Here is a 22,126-nt window from a genome sequence, read left to right on the forward strand (position 1 = left end):
TCAGTGTCTGCGTGGGTTTTCTCCAGGTGCTCCGGTTTCCTCCCACAGTCCAAAGATGTGCAGATCAGGTGAATTGGCCATGCTAAATTGCCCGTAGTGTTAGGTACATTAGTCAGAGGGAAATGGGTCTGGGTGAGTAATTCTTCGGAGGGTTGGTGTGGGCTGAAGGGCCTGTTTCCGCACTGTAGGGAATAAAAAACTGAATTTTACTTGCCAGTTCGGAAAATTCCCGGTTCTCCGAACCACATTCTCAAGAAAGTAGCCCAGATAGTTTAGATTACTTACAGTGTGAAAACAGGCCCCTCGGCCCAACCAGTCCACACCGACCCACCGAAGAGCAACCACCCAGCCCCACTCCCCACATTTACTCCTTCACCTGACACTACAGGCAATTTAGCACGGCCAATTCACCTAACCTGCACATCTTTGGACTGTGGGAGGAAACTGGAGCACCTGGAGGAAACCCACACAGACACGGGGAGAATGTGCAAAACTCCACACAGAGAGGTGTCTGAGGCGGGAATTGAACTCGGGTCTCTGGCACTATGAGGCAGCAGTGCTAACCACTGTGCCACCGTGCCACCCAGGGTTGGAAACTTGAGGGAAGAGGTGTGTTTTAACAGGAGGAGTCAAACCTACTGCCTCCAGAATGTTCCCAGGAGATGTCATAAGTCTAACCTCTTCAGGCTAGTTTCACCTTGAGAATTTATCATCTGGATCTGGAATAGGGAATAAAAACAGGAGATTCCAGAAAATTAATCAGCATTGACCCCATGACAGGTTTCTTTTTAAAAGCTCAGCAAATTCTTCACTTTCTCTTCAGGACCGAATTCTTTTCCACCTGACTTACAAATCAAAAAGTGTTCAAAGGTCCCACAGGACACTTTCTGTTCAGTGCAGAGCTGGGCTGAAAAGGCCAATCTCAGTACTCTGTAGACAAACAGGAGGCTGGAAGAACACAGTAAGCCAGGCTGCATCAGAAGGTGGAAAAGTCAATATGTCTGGTATAACCCTGCCCCATTCCTGAAGAAGGGTTATACCTGAAATGTTGACTTCTCCATATTCTGACACTGCCTGGCTTTCTGTGTTCTTCCAGCTTCCTACTTGTCAACTTAGAATTCCTGCAACTGCAGCTTTCTTTTAATCTCAGCATATTGTACCAGCTGTAAAACAAAATAAAGAAAACAAAAACACAGCCGTCTTGCACTGAGAGTTTCACAGCTCCATACAACTCACACCCTCCTTATTCCCCTTCCATATGCCTATCCACGAGACCCCCTTGGCCCCTCATACCCTCCATGCTACATCATTCCCCCATACCATCCCATGTGCCATCATTTTCATCATGCCAAGCTATGCCCCAAACCATTCCAGAGACCTTCATAGCCCCTAAGAAATTTAGTGCCTACTCATGCCAACCCTTGTCCCCAATCTAAGAAACTTCGCCTTTAAATGTTGAATCCTAACTGACCATGCTTAAAAACACTCATGTTGACCTTTACCTTCCTAGCAGTCCCTTCAGAGGATGACTTTCTTCCACTCCAGATTAGCAGGTCCTAAGGTGACAAAACAATCCAATACTGGATTCGCCATAAATGGGGAAGATGGTGTTTATAAGGCTGTTGGGTGGAATGATTGCATTTTCAGAACCTGCTATTGACACCTGCACTTGGCCTCCATCTGGGCCTGTGGGAGATGCTCGAAGTAGTTGCTACCTTTGTGATACTTATTCTCCGGTTTGCACCAGAGTTAGAATTCAGTTAGAATTCCCTCGAGTTGTTGGGAATATTTGCAATTATTTTCCGGGAACTTTAAAAATATACTTGAAACATTTCCTCTGTTCTCTGGTAACTGATTTCCATAATGAACCTTGAAGTAGGATCCCAATAGTCAGGGACCAGTGTTGCATGACGGGAGCAAGTAGGTCAAGGACCTTTTCTCCTGATGTTTCACCTCAGGCCCATTCTTTCATAAATCTCCTGAATTCAGTAATGATTATTTGAAGCTTGCACATGCAAGCATCATTTGTGTTATTGCAGCTCAATCACAGAACTTGAAGTGTTCTTGATTCTGAACTTGAGGTAATACAGGTTGAACAATTTCTGCTTGTCCTATAGAATATCTACACTCTGCTGGGGAGCTTCATGGACATGGGATGCAGTTGCAGTCAGGAAGATATAAATGAGTGTTGATGCAATGACAATCTTCCTTGAACTCATATTGGGTTAATCCATTGGTGATGATCGCTGCTTGAATAGAGCAGGATGGTAATGAACGTTAGTGGCTAATTGAAGTTGAGGAGTTGAAGGCCTTTGTGGAGTCAAAGAAGGCCTTGTATAAAGATTGCTCCGTTCTCTGCATATGCCTTATCCTTGTCTTGCTTTGAAAGTCATGTCCACTGTGTCCCTTGGTGGACAGAAACTGCATTGTGACTTTAGTCAAGTTTTTCAGCCTTGGGGGAAGAGAATCCTTGCAAAAACCTTCCAAATGGCGAACGGTAGGGATACCTCTCTCTCCATCTCTTTCCTATAATTGGTCTTCTCATCTTTCTTGAAGATGTTCACAATTATGATATCTCTGAGATCTTCTAGCATGCTTTCCTCCTTTGAAAAAGTTATAATTGTGACCATCTTCAAGAAAGAAAGTCATATTTATAAAAAGAATCTTATTCACTACATTTAAATTCCATCAACCTCTTAATCCCTTGTATATGTCACCATTTGTATTCAGTGCCCCATACAAAAACCACTTGGAGTTGGCAACTGTGAACTGACAAGTATTCCTTTGCAATATAAGGTATGAAATTGGTCATTCAGCTCAAAAGGTATAATAATAATCTTCAGGTTTGTGAGAACAAACAGAGTGAAATAGAATAAGCTGTAAACAGTTTATCTTTCTAAATTAACGGCCAGGAAATTTAAGTGGCCAGAAAGTTCCCTTCATAGCTTAACGGTTCCAATGGATCTATCTACTTCTAATGCACATTCTTACCTATTTTTAACAACTGAAAAGGACACATGACTTCTCCCACAGGGCATCTCAGCTCTTCCAAACAATATTGCTTGACACCTCCAAAAGAATACCTTTTCTCTCTAAAGGGATACTTGTGCCTTCCAAATAACTTTGGTTGGTTCATATTTTCTCTTGAAAAGTGTAAAGCCACAAGTCAGGTTTTGGACATGCCATTATCAAAAATGTATTTGTTTGAAGGCAGTCTTCAACATGCAGTTGCCTCTGAATCATAATGTGCCAATCAAAACCCATTCCTCCCTCAAAATGCAATATAAACAGAGTGCCAGATTTGGGGATGAGACTTCCTGATGAAGGGCTTTTGCCCGAAACGTCGATTTCGAAGCTCCTTGGATGCTGCCTGAACTGCTGTGCTCTCCCAGCACCACTAATCCAGAATCTGGTTTCCAGCATCTGCAGTCATTGTTTTTACCTTCTGGAGTAGAGTCTCATATTGGTTAAGGTAGGGGAGTCTTTCCATCTTTTGGAAAATTCAGGCCTAAATCTGTATGAGGAACTTTGTAATACTTCAATTTGATTAATAATATATAAATATTGTTATAACTGAAAGCTATCAGAACTTATTTTAAATCTCTATTTTAGGCAGCAGTTTTTGTTATCTGCCTGCACATTTTCCTAATAACATGCTGAAGCCATAGGAATCATGTCAAATACCTTAACTTCATTTTCTAATATGTACTTAATACAGGAATGATTATATAACAAATTGTTGACCAGACATGAAAAACTAAAAAAAACTGATCTATGATTTAATGACGCAATCAAAATTGCTTCCACAAATATCACTGGTTACTGCAAAAGCATAAGTACTCCTGAAGAGTGACATTTGGAGAAATGTACTCATACAACAAAAGAATTCATTTTCAGTTCTGAGAATTATTCCATTAGTCATCAGATATGAATGTAGTTAAGTCCTACTTCTGCATTAATTTCAAAAACATTCTGATGAGCTGAACCCATTTTAGAAAGAAAACTGCACCATCGGAATATTTACCCATGCTTTCAGTTTCAATCTCCGAGTAAATATTGTGCAAAACACAGATTTATTTATTTTTCCTTGATATTAACATAAATGATGTCTTATGATATTATGTGAAATATGTCAACCTTGAAAAGACAACAAAATAATAAAAGGAGTGCAGTGAATTACTTATTTACACAGACGTCGGGTCCATGTATCTGAGAACAATGAAAACTTAATACTCTAATGAATCGATAATAAATCCATATATTGATTTGAATGCAACATGAAAAGTCATGAAGGGTAAATCTGATGGTTTGGATGTACATTTCATTCTAACAGTTCAAATAACCATGCAAGTCTTGACAGAGTTTGATCATCATATATATTCCGAGTACAGTCTAACTTTACCACTTTGAGTTCGAGTTTAACTCAAATAAATCAGTATCCAGTCCAGGTATGAGGGAATTAATAAAATGTTTAAATCCCTAGTTAGAGACAAAAGATGGGATTATGTGCTGCTCCCAAGAACAGGAGTCAAGGCAGGTAGAGTGACCTAATTCAAGAAACCACAAGTCAGCATCCTGACATTGAAAATGTTGCTTAATTTCACCCAAACAGTCTGAACTTCACAAGTGTTGGTAAGTTATTTGCATATATATGCAAGTAATGTATGCTCATTAAAAGGTAAGCTCAGCAGAATTAAGTTCTTTGTCCCAAATAATTATCTGCAAGCAAGCCAATATATACTTTCAGATTCTGATTCCAAATATGGCATTTACTAGATGGGATAGGGTAATCACAGAGTTGGAGTGAGTAGCAATAGTCACAGTTTTCAGAAAAAGAGTCACTGGACCCGAAGTGTTATCTCTGCTTTCTCTCCACAGATGGTGTCAGATCTGCTGAGTTTCTCCAACAATTTCTGTTTTTGTTTCATTTCTCTTTCCCTCTTTGTGTTCAATGACACAATGATTGAGACTGAGTGGAGTCTAAGGGGCATGGGAAGGGAGCTCTCCAAAGGAGGGAAGGATCTGGGACAGGGACAGATGCAGGGAGGGAAGGCAAGGGTGCAGACACTGCAGGGAGTGGAGGTGTGTGTGCTTGGAATGCATCTTTGGGAGGGGTGCATTCAGGTCCAATGATTTGGCAGTATCCAGGCTGTGAAAGTCAGAGTGGGATGTGGTAGGGTGGCAATTACAGAGTCATCTCCAGGTAGCAAGTGGTCTCATGGTGAGGGTTTTGGGCGGGCATAGAAATACGTAAACAGGGACTGGGGAATAATGGGAGGGTCAGGATCAGAGTGGACATGAGGATGGTAAGGACTCTAAGCTCTGAGGGCACAGAGGTATGTAGGGGCCAAGGGTGATGGGTCCATGTCAGCATGGACATCTAATCCCTGAACATGTCTATCCACCATGGTGAAAGCCTCCAAACCCTCCATTTCTCCTCTCCCACCAACCCAACCAGTACCCCTCTACTGACACACTCATTCAATTGGCCTAACTGGTCATCACCCTCAACAACTTCTACTTCAAAGCCTTCCACTTTCTTCTGGTCACAATGGGCACCCGCATTGTTCCCAGCTATGCCTGCCTGTTCATCAGGTACATGGAACAGTCCATCTTCCACAGTTGCACTGACACCATTCCCCACCTTTTCCTCTATTACACTGATGACCCTGACCTAAAGTTCACCCGTACCATCTCAGACACCTCCCTCCACTTTCCGGACCTCTCCATCTCCAGCGACCAACTCAACATAAACATCTACTTCAAACCCACCGACCCCCACAGCTACCTGAACTACATCACCTCCCATCTCCCCCCCTCCTGTAAAAACACAATCTCTTACGCAAACAAATTCCTCCAGCCTTTGCTCAAGTCCGCTCATAGTCTCTTGCATCTCTTCCTCATGTTCTCTTGGCTTTCTCTGTAAGGTCTCTTAGAACTGAATCCAGAGGCTAGCCATCTGCATAGGGCTCAGTGAGGATCTAGTCTCCAGCTGTCCTCCACTGTCAGAGATTTTAGCTCTCACATCCAAGATTAGCTTCAGGAACGTGTTTATGGTGTGCTCACTAGATTGTAACCCCAAGCCTAATCGAGAATGTGTACCCACCGAGGACAATGTCTGAGCTGATGGAGAGTGCAAGGGAAAGCTATGCAGGTGCATCATCTGAGGATCTGGAGTCACCATCCTCAGGAGGTCATGCTCGAGGTGGTGCTGGAGGTGGAACTGTGGGTCAGCTGTCTGCTCTTCCTGGACTTGCTGCCAGAGCCTATTTGAAGAACAAAGAGAATTGATTGATGGTTATGCACAATCCCTTTCCTTGGCAATGTTTCAAGCATCAGTGATGCATGTCTATTGATCAACATCAGATAATCATTATTCCTACTGGATTCCTGAGAGACTCTGGTCTCTCTGTCCATGCAGTGTTGGTCCCATTCTTCCACAGTATTTTCAATGGTTTCCTCCTCAAAAAGGGATGAGGATTCTAATGTAAAGGACATCTCCCCCAGTCATATTGCATTCCCTGGAATTATGAGTGTTCTTCTCCTGCAGATAGACAATAATTGAGTGTATTCCCAGTGGGTGCATAACCACTTGATAAGCTCACATACTTATGGCAGCTTCTTTGCCCTTGGTAGAAAGTAACTGAGGCCCAAATGTCAAGTAATGAGGTGACTTCCATACATTCAATTCAGATGCCCCATCTGCTGCTGGAAACTGTAATACAAACTCACATCTGAAGTCCTCTGCACTTGCACATTTACACTGTTTAATGCATTCACGAGTGTCATTTTCCAGTGACTATGCTGTGTCACTGAACCTTGCAGAGTTGTTGCGTCACCATAGTCTTAACAGATCATAGGGGTTGCTCTCTCATTAGAGAGAAGTAACTGGTGATGATTTAACCTAAGGACCACCAGACCTCCAGTGAGGAAAGAGGTTGAAAAGAAAAGTCCTTCATGGTAACCTCAAACCAGTAATGGGAATTGAACCCACGCTGTTGACATCATACTGCCCTGCAAACCAACAATCCAGTCAATTGAGCTAAACGGATTCCCACCTTGCAGCTGGCAATTCATCTTCTTTCAGCATTTCAACCAGGTTCTCGAGTCGGCCCACTGGCACTAAGCCTCACTGTGACCTCTGTCCAGGGTACCTTGGTCAGATGGGAAGGTCTCATGCTGCCATCACTGGGAAACAGGTCCACTCTGGAGGAGAGCCTATAGCAAGGCATCACTGAACCATATGGCCACTCATTATCTGTACTTCAACATTGATCACAGTCAATAGATAGAGACGGAGTGATAGCAGTTGCAGTTCCCAAATATTCTTCAGACAGTAAGAATGAAGCTCCTAGCTTAACGGATGTGCATGCATATCTAGGTGCCCTCTGAATACAGCACTCAGATGTTTGACCTTATGAGGCAATGGCAAGGGCATTAACTTCCTTCCTGTCCCCACAAGATTCACCTCACTCCTCACACATGCTTATCTGATAGTACAAGAAAAGTCATCTCACCCGCAAGCAAAAGTGACACTCATTTCTGGTCCTGCCCTGACCTTCTCCAGAAAAGAAGATTATCCCCAAGACAAACCTGCATTGCCTCATGAGAATGAACATTCTGTTGAGGGTTTTTGTGAAGAAACAGCCTTCCTTCAAAAGTCATTATAAAATACCAAAATCAGAATATTCTTACACAGTGACAAATAAAGTATTGTGATTGTGTCATGTTATGATTTTATATTGTATTTTTCACACCTTAGTGATACAATGTTCAGCTTGTCTGCTAAGTGAATTCTTATAAGGATATAAACTGAAGTTGAGAACTATTCCAGCTTGTCTTCATAGATCTAACTAAGAACGATCATGGGTGAACTACTACAAACTCCTCAAATTATACATCTGACAAGTCAGGAAAGAGTTCAAAACATTTATTCTATTAATAACATTAAAAAAGCATTACTATCCCTTAATGATTAATAGAATGATGATAAATGTTTATTAAGTACAAGTTATACACTAATTAGTGCAAGATATTAAACATGCCAAAAGCATGTGACCTGTCTAAATGGGCTAAATAGATTTGGGAAAAGACATTGAATTTAAACTAAAGAACGCTACAAATGGCAGATAGCAAGTTACGCAGTGAAGTTAACTGTTTCAAATCAGTAATGCCACAATATCCACACATGCTTAAAGCTTCAAAGAGATTGATGACAGAAACTGATTACTACAATTAACTTTTGTTACCAAGTTAAAATTAATGAATTTATAGATACGTATGGTCATGTTTCTAACTGTATTGGTGAAAAGTGATGCATAAATTCCATCAGTCTATGATGCTGGGCACAGTCTAGAATACTAAATAAAAGCAGAAAATGCAGAAGAAACTCAGTAGATCAGGCAGCATTTGTAGACAAAAGAAATAAAATCAGCCTTTCCAGTTCCAAAAAAGACAGTCAATTGGACTCAAAATGTGGACTCTTTCTCTTTCCACATATGCTGCCAGACCTGCTGGGTTTCGCCACTCCTTTCTGTTTTTACGTCAGATTTCCAATATCCGCAACACCTTGTTTTAATTTGACAATCTAGGGTATTGCTGTTCTAGTACAATATTAATTCTTCACAGGGCTCCATATGACATAGTGTTTATAAACCAAGGGCTATAATCCTAAGTATTTGACAATTAGGACAAAGTTGGATATTATTTCTGTTCATGCAGTTGTTGCAGTTCAAGAAATCTTCATCACTTTCTAAAAAGGATATTTTACCAATGCATAATGGTCATGATGGTGAATAATGAATTCAGTAAAGGTACTGGTTTTTGGTTTTTACTGAAAAGTTGGTAGAATTACAAAATGTGATCCCCAGAAATGGTGGTAGAACTTATTTTTAAAAATGACTATAGTAAAACAAAAAAATATATATTTTACTTTTGGTAACTTTTCAAACATGCATCACCCACTGATAACACATTGGTGTCCCTCAATGTCCAGTTAGCTTTACCATCACTAAATACCCCACTACCAATATCCTAGTGATTTACCATAGAAATGGAACTGGGTTAGCCATATAAATACAGTGGTCAGGAGTGTTGGTCAGAGTCTAGAAATCCTGCTGCAATAACTCACCTCCTGACTCCCCAAAACCTATCCACATTGACAAGGCACTAGTCAGGAGTGTGGTAGAATACTCTGCACTTGTCTGGATGAGTGCTGAAACAGCACTCATGAAACCTGACACCATCCAGGACAAAAGCAGCCCATTTGTTTATATCAAGTCCTCAAAATATTCTCTTCCTCCACCACCAATAAACTCTAAAATTATTATGTATCATCTACACAATACACTGCAAAAACTCACGAAGATTTCTTAGGTTGCACCTTCCAAACCTATGACCACTACCATCATGAAGAACAGAAGCAGCAGATACATGGGACATCACCATTTGTAAATTCCCTTCTGAGCCACTCACCATCCTGACTTGGAAAAATATTTCCATTCCTACAATGTTGTTGTATCAAAGTCCTGGATCTCCCTCTCACAGCATTGAGTGTATCTACACGAAATGGATTACAACAGTTCAGGGCAGCAGGTCAACATCACATTTTCAAGAACAAATGGGATTAGATTAATTTAGGATATCTGGTCAGCATGGACGTGTTGGACCGGAGGGTCTGTTTCCATGCTGTACGTCTCTATATTATGACTCTGTAACTGGTGATGGATAATAAATCTTGGCCCATGTACCATGAATGAATAAAAAGGCACGCACCAGGAAAATCATCCTTACTTAGCCTTTAACATAAAGAATATTCTTTTATAGTTCACTTTTTTAAAAAAAATTAACTTAGTTTTCTAATCACCCTGTTCAGACATGTTATTACACACCTCAGGACCAGGTAGGACATGAACCCGGGCCTCCCGGTCCAGGGGTACAGACACTACCAGTGCACCACAAGCATGCCCAAATATGGAACGCTTCACAAATTTGCATGTCCGCCTTATGTACGGTCCATGTTAATCTTCTCTGTATTGTTCCAATTTTAATATATTTTAACTGCCGAAGATGTACATGAAAAGAGACTCAACATAAAAATATCAAAAGAAATAGCTGAAATATTGATGGAAGTGAAAGGTTTTGAAAAATCATCTTATAAAAATTACAAAACATGAGAGGAGAATGCTGTTGCTGTGGTTCTGTTCGCCGAGCTGGAAGCTTTTGTTGCAAATGTTTCGTCCCCTGTCTAGGTGACATCCTCAGTGCTTGGGAGCCTCCTGTGAAGCGCTTCTGTGGTGTTTCCTCTGGCATTTATAGTGGCCTGTCCCTGCCGCTTCCGGTTGTCAGTTTCAGCTGTCCACTGTAGTGGCTGGTATATTGGGTCCAGGTCGATGTGTTTGTTGATGAAGTTTGTGGATGAATGCCATGCTTCTAGGAATTCCCTGGCTGTTCTTTGTTTCGCTTGCCCTATAATGGTAGTGTTGTCACAGTCAAATTCATGTTGCTTGTCGTCTACGTGTGTGGCTACTAGGGATAGCTGGTCGTGTCGTTTTGTGGCTAGTTGATGTTCGTGGATGCGGATCATTAGCTGTCTTCCTGTTTGTCCTATATAGTGTTTTGTGCAGTCCTTGCATGGGATTTTGTACACTACATTAGTTTTGCTCATGCTGGGTATCGGAGAGGAGAATTCCAGAAACTAGGACATAATTGGTGGAGGTGCAACCAGCAAATGGTCAGAAGCAGGACTGAAGGGATGAGCAAAAGGGAAGAAGTCAGATAATTTTGGCAAGGAAAGTATAAAAAGCTAGAGGATAGGGAGAAATAGGCTGAAAATATATTTAAAAATTCAGGAATAGAAATTTAAAGTTAATGGGCTGGGGTCAGGGATCTAATGTTGTTTAGTAAAGACAAAGATGGTGGCTGGTTAGGTTCTAACGTAACACCGGATATGCACAACATAGCTTTATTCAAGGTGCAGTTTCTAAATTGAAGTCCGGAATCAAATTTGGTGTGACTGAGTCAATTGGTGGCAAAGGCATGCTAGAGGATGTCAGTGGTGCTCAAAGGTAAAGGTGGAATTGGGTCATGTCGTGCAACTGGAAGTGAGCAATCCTTGCGAGACAATATGAAGTCTGAAACTAAACTCAAAATTTAAGAGACCTTCAAGTTGCATATATTTTAGTTTCATTCTGTAACAGTGATGATAGTGGGGAAACAACAGTATAGTTTGTTACAGAGACTGAAAATAGATTCAATGGAATTACCGTTACAGTTGATAGGAAAGATAACTATATAGAGGATCTACGTTTTAATAGCTTTCACTGGGTGACATCTCTTAGATGAGAGTTGGTGGTGCAATCAGGAAGGATAAGGAGGAATAATGTATGACAATTAAACTCAAAAACATGATGCTGCAATTTAACTTGAGCCACATTGATTTTGAGAAGGCAGAGGCCACACTGGAGAGGATCCAACCCTGGAGTTATGAGAGGCAAGCAAATAAAGCTGGAAGGTAACAGAGTATGAACTAGGCAAGAATCAATAGATTAGAAAAAAATTGCTACAGAAATCCATAGTTCTAAGTTATAAACAAATGTAATCACAGAATTTAATTTCCTAACCACTAATATTGAATGATTCCATAAAAGCACAATTTGATGTATTCAGTCACTAAATCAGTGACTCAAATGAAAAAAAATAGAGTGTGTCTGGAAACTCGACCGATTTTAAAACAGTAGGGTTATAGAGTTTAGATTAGACTACCTACAGTGTGGAAACAGGCCCTTAGGCCCAACAGGTCCACACCAACCCTCCGAAGAGTAACCCACCCAGACCCATTTCCCTCTGACCTCTGTACCTAGCACTATGGGCAATTTAGCATGGCCAATTCACCTAACCTGCACATCTTTGGACTGTGGGAGGAAACCGAAGCACCCGGAGGAAACCCACACAGACACGGGGAGAATGTGCAAACTCCACACAGACAGTCGCCCGAGGCTGGAATCAAACCTGGGACCCTGATGCTGTGAGGCAGCAGTGCTAACCACTGTGTCACACACAAGTTCACCTTGTGATAATTTAAATGTAATATTTAGGATCTCTTCAGACTCTGGTTATTGAAATAGAAACTATAGTAGCAGTCTGTATGCAGCTGGCCCACTTTGTATTAATAATCTGCCTATGAAGCTATTTTGTTTGAAAGAGTGCCTATTGTAATGTTTCCCTGGGAAGAGTCTGCATGCACTCAAAAGACTTACAACGAACCACTTAATCAAAGCACTCATGTAAAGATTGAATATAATCCAAGAATATTTTGAATTTTCGGCAACACTTATAATTTCATTCTGTTTCATTTTTTTTAAGGTTCTCACTATGTTTCTTATAAATGACTGTGTCTTTGTGGAGTTCTACTAACTCAGATTTTACACCTAAGTTTTTTCTTATCCTCAAGCATGTTTCGGAAAGAAAGCTGAATAGGATGTGACCACACATCAAAGCTCACTATTTATTGTCCGACTGAAGGAAATCAAATTACATATTTAGCTGTTAAAAAGAACTTGCAATAATACAAAATATACCATTGGACTTTTGTACTAGACGAATAAAAATATTCTGAATCTGTGTGTTTCAACACTACAGTAAATTACTATACTAGAACAGTATGCATTCAAACAAAAGTGTATCCAATAATCAAATTAATACTTAAAACAATCTACATGATTCAAAATCAGCACAAAACGTCACAAACTTAAAGCTCTTTTCATACCCAATTAATATTTGTTCATTGCTGCAGTCAATTTCTATGGAGGATTGATGTTTGCTCGTCATCGTTAGTAACAAGTATTTACTACATAGATGAGGATAGCATGTAAATAAACAGTTACTGTATATGTTACATCTTAAACTAATCTGAAAAATATTTCCACCACTTTTTGTCAAAATAGTAATACATCAAAATCCTACCAAGTGCTAAATCTATGAACCGTTAAAGAACCTTTAAATGTTGCAACTATGATTCTTATGCTGAACAAGATACTTTGAAGCTTTTAGCAGAGCAGTGATTTAAAGTATAAAGTCACATTTTACTTTACTGGATCTACGGAGATCAAACTAGCATAAATGTATTTGAATGTTACAGGCTGTACACTATACAGTAGTCTGCATATCAGTATAAATAACATAACTGTTTTGGTTTTGAACTCTTTATCTGGATTAGACAATGGAACAAATCAGGAAGCTATAAAAGTAAAAGAAGAAGCTTTCTCGTACCTATATTTCATTCCTGTCTGTTTAGCTGTTGACTCCTTCAGAGAGATGTGATGCTGAGGTATGAAGTGTCCCAGACTTCGGGCAATGATAGCAACCGTCCGGAATTTTGCACGGGCTCCATTGCCTAATTTCGGGCTACTGGGGTTCTGCTTATGCCTCTCGTCATTGTTCCGTGCCTTCAAATTATGATCGGTACAAGCAATTGAGACTTGCATTTTTTTCGTTAATGGTGCCGAATCAAAACGCTCACCTCACGTCAACAAAGCAGCTGCTTTTCACTAGTACAACACTTGCGGGGCAGCAAAGAGAGCTGTTGGTTTAATCTCGAGAGGCAGTAATTAGCAAAACATCGCATATCACAGGTACTGGAGTGCTACTCAGTCCAGATAAGTGCCAGTGAATGAAGCCAAGATTGATGCAGCACAGCGAATGACACAGTGCTCACACAAAACATTGAACCCTTCTCACACTGCACAAAGGTCTCCTATTCATTCCACAGTTTCCTCCTTCCGCCAAATCTGCAGTGATTTTAACTCTTTGCTGAAGAAAACAAACTCAGCACTTGAACGTTATGCAGCGTGAATTTGGCAATGCTCTCTCTTTGGTTGTCTGCAGATTTTGCACAATGAGAGTGTGCTCCTCCTATCCGCCAAGTCCCCGGCTCGCTCACGTTCTCCCCGGCATCAGGAGGTTGCACTGCTTTGACACGCACTTAACTCTTTAGCTGTAACTGTTAAGCAGATAAGTTATGTAACGCTCTAAACGAAACAAACAGGGAGTGTAACGGTCGGTCAAAATAATAGCCCACGAAAGACAGATCAGGATTTGCTAACGCTTTTAGCTGCCTGTTATGATGTGGGACCTCAGGCAATAAGAAACAATAGAAAGCTGACATACTTCAGGATTTCTTGATAGATTACATCGTTATTAGAAAGCAATAAACAGGGGAGGCTTGCCAGAGGGCTGTGGTGTGTGGGCATCAGCACTCCACTCTTCAATGTCATGTACATTTGGAGTAAAGCAGCAGTGAAACAATCCATGTCCAGGTTGAGAACAGTGGAGTTGGCTCAGAAGTGGGTCATTTCGCCCCATCCTGTCTAAACTTGCTCTTTGATAAATCTGATTAGTCCACCTCCCTGTTCTGTTCATACAGCTTTGTTTTCTCCTTTCAAGTAGAAGACTTGACTTTAGACACTATTCAGAGCTGAAAATGTGTTGCTGGAAAAGCGCAGCAGGTCAGGCAGCATCCAGGGAACAGGAGAATCGACGTTTCGGGCATAAGCCCTTCTTCAGGAATGAGGAAGGTTTGTCCAGCAGGCTAAGATAAAAGGTAGGGAGGAGGGACTTGGGGGAGGGGCGTCGGAAATGTGATAGGTGGAAAGAGGTTAAGGTGAGGGTGATAGGTCAGACTGGGGTGGGGGTGGAGAGGTCAGGAAGGCCCTCACTGCCGCTGTCTCCTATCACCGGGGGAGTGCCCTCACTGCCGCTGTCTCCTATCACCGGGGGAGTGCCCTCACTGCCGCTGTCTCCTATCACCGGGGGAGTGCCCTCACTGCCGCTGTCTCCTATCACCGGGGGAGTGCCCTCACTGCCGCTGTCTCCTATCACCGGGGGAGTGCCCTCACTGCCGCTGTCTCCTATCACCGGGGGAGTGCCCTCACTGCCGCTGTCTCCTATCACCGGGGGAGTGCCCTCACTGCCGCTGTCTCCTATCACCGGGGGAGTGCCCTCACTGCCGCTGTCTCCTATCACCGGGGGAGTGCCCTCACTGCCGCTGTCTCCTATCACCGGGAGAGTGCCCTCACCCCTGTCTCCTATCACCGGGAGAGCGCCCTCACTGCCGCTGTCTCCTATCACCGAGAGAGTACCCTCACTGCCGCTGTCTCCTATCACCGAGAGAGTACCCTCACTGCCGCTGTCTCCTATCACCGGGAGAGTGTCCTCACTGCCGCTCTCTCCTAACACCGGGAGAGTACCCTCACTGCCACTGTCTCCTATCACCGGGAGAGTGTCCTCACTGAAGCTGTCTCCTATCACGGGGAGAGTGTCCTCACTGAAGCTGTCTCCTATCACCGGGAGAGTACCCTCACTGCCGCTGTCTCCTATCACCGAGAGAGTGCCCTCACTGCCGCTGTCTCCTATCACTGGGAGAGTACCCTCACTGCCGCTGTCTCCTTTCACCGAGAGAGTACCCTCACTGCCGCTGTCACCTATCACCGGGAGAGTACCCTCACTGCCACTGTCACCTATCACCGGGAGAGTGACCTCACTGCCGCTGTCTCCTATCACCGGGAGAGTGCCCTCACTGCCACTGCCTCCGATCACCGGGAGAGTGCCCTCACTGCCGCTGTCTCCTATCACCGGGAGAGTGCCCTCACTGCCGCTGTCTCCTATCACCGGAAGAGTGCCCTCACTGCCACTGTCTGCTATCACCGGGAGAGTGTCCTCACTGCCGCTGTCTCCTATCACCGGGAGAGTGTCCTCACTGCCGCTATCTCCTATCACCGGGAGAGTGTCCTCACTGCCGCTGTCTCCTATCACCGGGAGATCGCTCTCACTGCCGCTGTCTCCTATCACCGGGAGAGTGTCCTCACTGCCACTGTCACCGATCACCGGGAGCGTGTACTCACTGCCGCTGTCACCTATCACCGGGAGAGTGTCCTCACTGCCGCTGTCACCTATCACCGGGAGAGTGACCTCACTGCCGCTGTCTCCTATCACCGAGAGAGTGCCCTCACTGCCGCTGTCTCCTATCACCGAGAGAGTGCCAGCGGAGGGCTTTGAGTCCTTCGTGATGGGGGATGGAGGTGTACAGGGACTGGATGTTTTGAGTCCTTCGTGATGGGGGATGGAAGAAGCTCCCTTTAGACACTATTCAACCTGCTTCCACTACTCCTCTCTGGGCTGCCTTCTTGATTACAACTGGTATAGTAAGGAGATCTCAGTTATCTGTAAGAATAATAGGATGGTTATGATAGGGGATTGTAATTTTCCAAACATAGACTGGGACTACCATAATGTTAAGGGCTTGATGGAGAAGAATTTGTTAAGTTTGCACAAGAAAATTTTCTGATTCAGTATGCCGTACTACCAGAAGGTGCAAAACTTGATTTACTCTTGGGAAATAAGGCAGGACAGATGACTGAGGTGTCAGTGGGGGAGCACTTTGGGGCTCGTGACCATAATTCTATTAGTTTTAAAATAATGATTGAAAAAGATAGAACTTCATCTTTTAGATTAGATTAGATTACTTACAGTGTGGAAACAGGCCCTTCGGCCCAACAAGTCCACACCGACCCGCCGAAGCGCAACCCACCCATACCCCTACATTTACCCCTTTAACCTAACACTACGGGCAATTTAGCATGGCCAATTCACCTGACCCGCACATCTTTGGACTGTGGGAGGAAACCGGAGCACCCGGAGGAAACCCACGCAGACACGGGGAGAATGTGCAAACTCCACACAGTCAGTCGCCTCTGTCGGGAATTGAACCCGGGTCTACAGGCGCTGTGAGGCAGCAGTGCTAACCACTGGGCCACCGTGCCTCCTCCAATTTAGATCTGGTCTAAATTGGAGGAGGCCAATTTTGATGGTCTTTAGGCAAGAACTTCAAAGGTTGATTGGAGGTAGATGTTCGCAGGTAAAGGGACATCCGGAAAATGGAAAGTCTTCAAAAATGTGATAACAAGACTCCAGAGACGGTATGTTCCTGTTAGGGTGAAGGGCAAGACTAGTATATGTAGGGAATGCTGGATGAGGAGAGAAATTGAAGTTTTGGTCAAGAAAAAGGAAGCATATGTCAGGTATAGACAGCAGAGATCGAGTAACTCCCTAAAGGCAATCTGGAGTATACTTAAGAGGGAAATCAGAAGGACAAAAAGGGGACGTGAGATAGCTTTGGCAAATAGAGTTAAGGACAATCCAAAGGGATTCTACAAATACATTAAGGACAAAAGAGTAACTAGGAAGAGAATAGGACCCCTTAAAGAGCAGCAAGACAGCCTACATTTGGAACTGTAGGAGATGGAGGAGATACTACACAAATATTTTGCATCAGTGTTTACTGTGGGGAAGATAGAGAATGTGGGGAAATAAATAGCTACATCTTGAAAAATGCCCATATTAAAGAAAAGGAGGGGCTGGACATCTTAAAATGCATAAAGGTGGATAAATCCCCAGGACCTGATCTGGTGTACCCAAAAAGCCCGTGAGAAGTGAGGGAAGAAATTGCTGGGCATTTTGTTGAGATATTTGTATCATCGATAGCCACAGGTGAGGTGCCAGAAGACTGGAGGTTGGCTAATGTTGTGCCACTATTTAAGAAAGGTGGTAATGAAAATCCATGGAACTATAGACTGATGAGCCTGACATTGGTGGTGGGCAACTTATTGGAGGGAATCCTGAGGGATAGGATTTACATGTATTTGGAAAGGCAGGACTGATTTGGGATAGTCAACATAGCTTCGTGCGTGGGAAATCATGTCTCACAAGCTTCATTGAGTATTTTGAAGTAGTAATGAAGAGAACTGATGAGGGCGGAGCGGTGGACGTGATCTGTGTGGACTTCAGTAAGGCGTTCAACAAGGTTTCTCAAGATAGACAGGTTAGCAAGGTTAGATCACATGGACTCCAGGGAGAATCAGCTATTTGGATGTAGAACTGGCTCGAAAGTAGAAGACACAGGGTAATGGTGGAGGATTGCTTTTCAGACTGGAGGCCTGTTACCAGAGGTGTGCCACAAGGATCGATGCTGGGTCCACTGTTTTTTGTCATTAATATAAATGATTTGGATGTGAACATAGGAGGTGTACTTAGTAGGTTTGCAGATGACACTAAAATTGGAGGTGTAGTGGACAGCGAAGGTGGTTTCCGCAGGGTACAATGGTATCTTGATCAGATGGGCCAATGGGCCGAGCAGTGGCAGATAGAGTTTAACTTAGATAAATAGGAGGTGCTGCATTTTGGGAAAGCAAGTCAGAGCAAGACTTATACACTTAATGGTAAGGCCCTGGGGAGTGTTGCTGAACAAAGATCTTGGAGTGCAGGTTCTTAGTTCTGAAAAGGGATCTAAGGGGGCAACCTTTTCACACAGAGGGTGGTGCATGTATGGAATGAGCTGCTAGAGGAAGTGGTGGAGGCTAGTACAATTACAACATTTAAAAGGCATCTGGATAGGTATATGAATGGGACGAGTTTGGAGGGATATGAGCCAAATGCTGGCAAGTGGAGTTGGATTTATATAAGCTATCTGCTCAGCATGGACAAGTTGGAGTGAAGAGTCTTTTCTGTGTCAGATATCTCTATGACTCTAATTTTCCCCAGCTGCCTTTGGTCCTTCTATCAATCACTTTAATCCTGTATCCTCTAGTTATTGACCTTTCACATATTAAACACAGTTTCTCCTTCTGAACACTGTTTTAAAGCTTCTCCTGTCTTTCCACATTCCAGAAGTCCCTCATCCCTTATCCCTTCATCACTGATACCAGTCAAATAAATGTCTTCTTCTAAGACTTTGACATCCTAAAATATTGAGTAAAATTGAACTCAATATGTAGTTGAGTCCTAACCAGTGTTTTTTTAAGGTTAAACACATTATTTTCTTTTTGTACTTTGATTTTTGTTAATAAATTCAAAGATCCTATTTGCTTTTTTAGCAGCCTTCGCAACTTGTCCTGCTATGTTCAAAGCTTTGTGAATATATAGCTCAAGTATCACATTTTCACACTTTTAAAAATTTAGCATTTACTTTATTTTACCTCATTCTTCTCATCAAAATGTTTCACTTCATGGGTCTCTGCATAAAATTTGATCGGTCAAGAATCTGCACATTTCAAAGTTCACTTCCCTTCTTCTGCATTTAGTCTTCCAAAAAGACTTTGATAATGTTTCACATGAAATGCTATTTGGCAAACTCAAAGATGTGGGGCTTCAGGATACAAATTACATATGGATAAGAGTTTGTTCCTATTTCCATCATTGTTTACTACATTTCTGAATTCCATGTCACTTGCAAAAATGAAATTATGCCCTACATACTCAGATCATTAATATGTAGTATATCAGAAAGGAGAATGCTCTTATTACCTGTGCCTAAGGATCACTGTTGTATTGTTCTCTTCAGTTGGTAAAACAATGATTCACCATAACTTTATTCTTTCTTTCCCTCAGTTAATTTCCTATTCATATTGCAGTATGCCTTTAATCCTATTGGAGTTATTATTATAATTAGTCTTGATGATGTTGGTGAAATAAACATGGGAGATGGACAAGATGGACTAAGATAATTAAATTGCATTCATAATTTAGGCTGGAAAAGGATCAATAGAATCCAGACAGCAGACTGAAGATGAACATTAGACACTTATAGGCAGAGACACTGAACTAAATAGAACTACCTGCACGAAGGTTGCTTCTGTTTGGAATGTTATAAACACATGGGTCAAAATCCTGAATTCCCTCCCTAAGAACATTGTGGGTCAATCTACAGCACATGGATTGCAGTGATTCAAAAAAGCAGATCACCACCACCTTCTCAAGGGCAGCTAGGGATGACCAGCCTGCAACATCCATGACCCAGGGGTGAATAAACAAAATATAAGGAAGAGTTGTTAACCCTGAGAAACATGATAGATGCCTCTCTAAAGGAACACTATGATTTCTTGGTAGACTGACCTAGAACTCAAAGATGACTTCCCTAATAAGGAGAGGCACATAGCTAAAACTAAGTGCTGCAAGAGTCACAAGATCTGACACCTAAATAATCGAATGCTGTCATACACAATATCCATATGATTGGATGATGGGATTTTGGTTGTAAGTTAGATATTAGCTAATGGTTAGAAAAATAGGTGACAGAGTCTGTATCTACATGATGCTACAGTCACCTGGTCTCTGCATTGCCAGGGTCCGCTCCATAGGAAGAAAAAATAAATTGCTTGCCTCAAAAATAAAGCCTTGTGTGTGTGTGTCTGCTTTGGCAGATTCTCTCCAACAACTGAAGCGGTAATAGTGCTTCAGTGCAAGAGTCCTGTTGCTATAGATTTATTTTACTGCAGTACTACTTTTCTATTCTTTGAGTAGAAATGAAAAAAAACCAACACTTACTTGCCAATGAAATAAATCAGAGCATTGAACGCCTACATATGGCGTTCCACTTTACAATGTGATTAGATTAGATTCCCTACAGTATGCAAACAGGCCCTTCGGCCCAACTCCACACCGACTTTGCGAAGAGTAACCCACCCAAATCCATTCCCTATCCTATTTACCCCTGACTAATGCACCTGACACTATGGGCAATTTAGCATGGCCAATTCACCTGAAGTGCATTCTCTCTTTCATCTAACAAGAGCTCCAATCATCAGAGAATGATGAAGTTGAGTGATAACTTATGAGACTACATCCCTGAAGTATCTACAGGGTGTTGCATTTAGTCTTCTAAAAAGACTTTGATAATGTTTCACATGAAATGCTATTTGACAAACTCAAAGATGTGTGGCTACAGGATACAAATCACGTATGGATAAGAATTTGTTGAAGATCAAAAAATGGCAGGTTGTGGTTAGAGGATTAATTTTAGGTTATAGTGTCGTGGTACTGAGCATAGTACCCAGGGCTCAGTTTTAGGATCACTGCTGTTTCCAATTAATATTAAAGAGCATTATCTAAAATTAACAGAAAATGCTAAATAAAATTTGTACAGGTAGTTCTTGGATGACGCACATTCTGGCAGCGCAATTTGCTTATAACATCGCTGAGGAATTAAGGAACGACATTTTCGAGAACGCTTACCTCTGTTTGCAACAGTGCGATTCCAGCAGTAATGGTTTTTTGCACTTTGTTCTGCATATACACCGATGTCCGCACCATTCTGCACATGCACTGATATTAGCTGCTGACATAGCAGCTTCCTGTGAGAGATACTGTAGAGACAGCAGCTTTCTGTGGGAGACACATTGAGCAGCTTCCTGTGAAAGATACACTACTCCTAGATTATCCCTTTTTTAAAAAAAGAAATGGAGGGGCAAAATGACAAGAATGTTAGCAAGAAGCTTCCTGGTGATAAAATTGTTGGGGGTGAACACTAAAGTTAGGCTATAACACTGAAAAAGAAGCCAGATATTATAAGCATTTGGAGTGTAAGGAGAGGATACGTGATATAGCTCGCCTAACAGGAATGAGGGAGTCTACCTTATGCAGCATGAAGACCCTCTATTGTTGCATTATCAATATTTTTAATGTATAGTGTTAAATTTACTTTTGTTTCATTGATAAGTATGATTTATACGTTCATTCAGGCTGTGCTATACTTTATGCTCAACGTTTGGGTGATTTTTGAGTGATAAGTGATATTTTGTGCTGGTCTGCCCCAAACCCATTTTACCCAGCGGTTCCATTATTTATATTAAATAATCTTCTATTAAGCGAGGTTTCGCTGGAACATAACTATAGCTTCTAAGAGAACTACCTGTAAATTAGCAGGAAGTTATTGGAGGTGATCCTATAGAATCGCATAAAATTGTAACAGTATGAGAAAAGGTCATACAAAAGTTATTGTAAATTATATGATGAGAAGGTCACATTTTCAACTATTCAAATAAGGGTCACAGATTCAAATGAATACAAAAAAAACTTTAGAATCTATATCAGGAGTTTTTATTTCACAATGATGGACACTTGGAAAAGACTTTCATGGTGGTGGAGACAAAGAACTGGAATCATGTTAAGGAACAAACGATGAAATGCGGAAAATACATGATTGTTCTGGATAGATTAAATTAGGTGAAATGATTTTTCTTATGGATTGGTTAATGTTAGAATTTTGTCACTTAATTACGTCAACGTTCATGCAAAA

At 42.0% G+C, this 22,126-nt stretch overlaps 1 protein-coding gene and 1 pseudogene across 1 annotated transcript in view; both read right to left on the minus strand.

The window, feature by feature from the left end:
* LOC122556375 (voltage-gated potassium channel subunit beta-1) overlaps nucleotides 1-13,887 on the minus strand; it is a 227,576-nt gene extending 213,689 nt beyond the window's left edge. The window contains exon 1 of the mRNA XM_043703010.1: nucleotides 13,270-13,887. Coding sequence (XP_043558945.1) covers nucleotides 13,270-13,484 — 215 coding nt within the window. The 5' untranslated portion in view covers nucleotides 13,485-13,887. The remainder of the gene's footprint in view (nucleotides 1-13,269) is intronic.
* LOC122556400 lies at nucleotides 9,967-10,080 on the minus strand (annotated as a pseudogene).
* Nucleotides 13,888-22,126: the final 8,239 nt, after the last annotated feature.

This window comes from Chiloscyllium plagiosum, chromosome 13 (genome assembly GCF_004010195.1).
Source record: "Chiloscyllium plagiosum isolate BGI_BamShark_2017 chromosome 13, ASM401019v2, whole genome shotgun sequence".
In the NCBI taxonomy this organism is placed as follows: Eukaryota; Metazoa; Chordata; class Chondrichthyes; order Orectolobiformes; family Hemiscylliidae; genus Chiloscyllium; species Chiloscyllium plagiosum.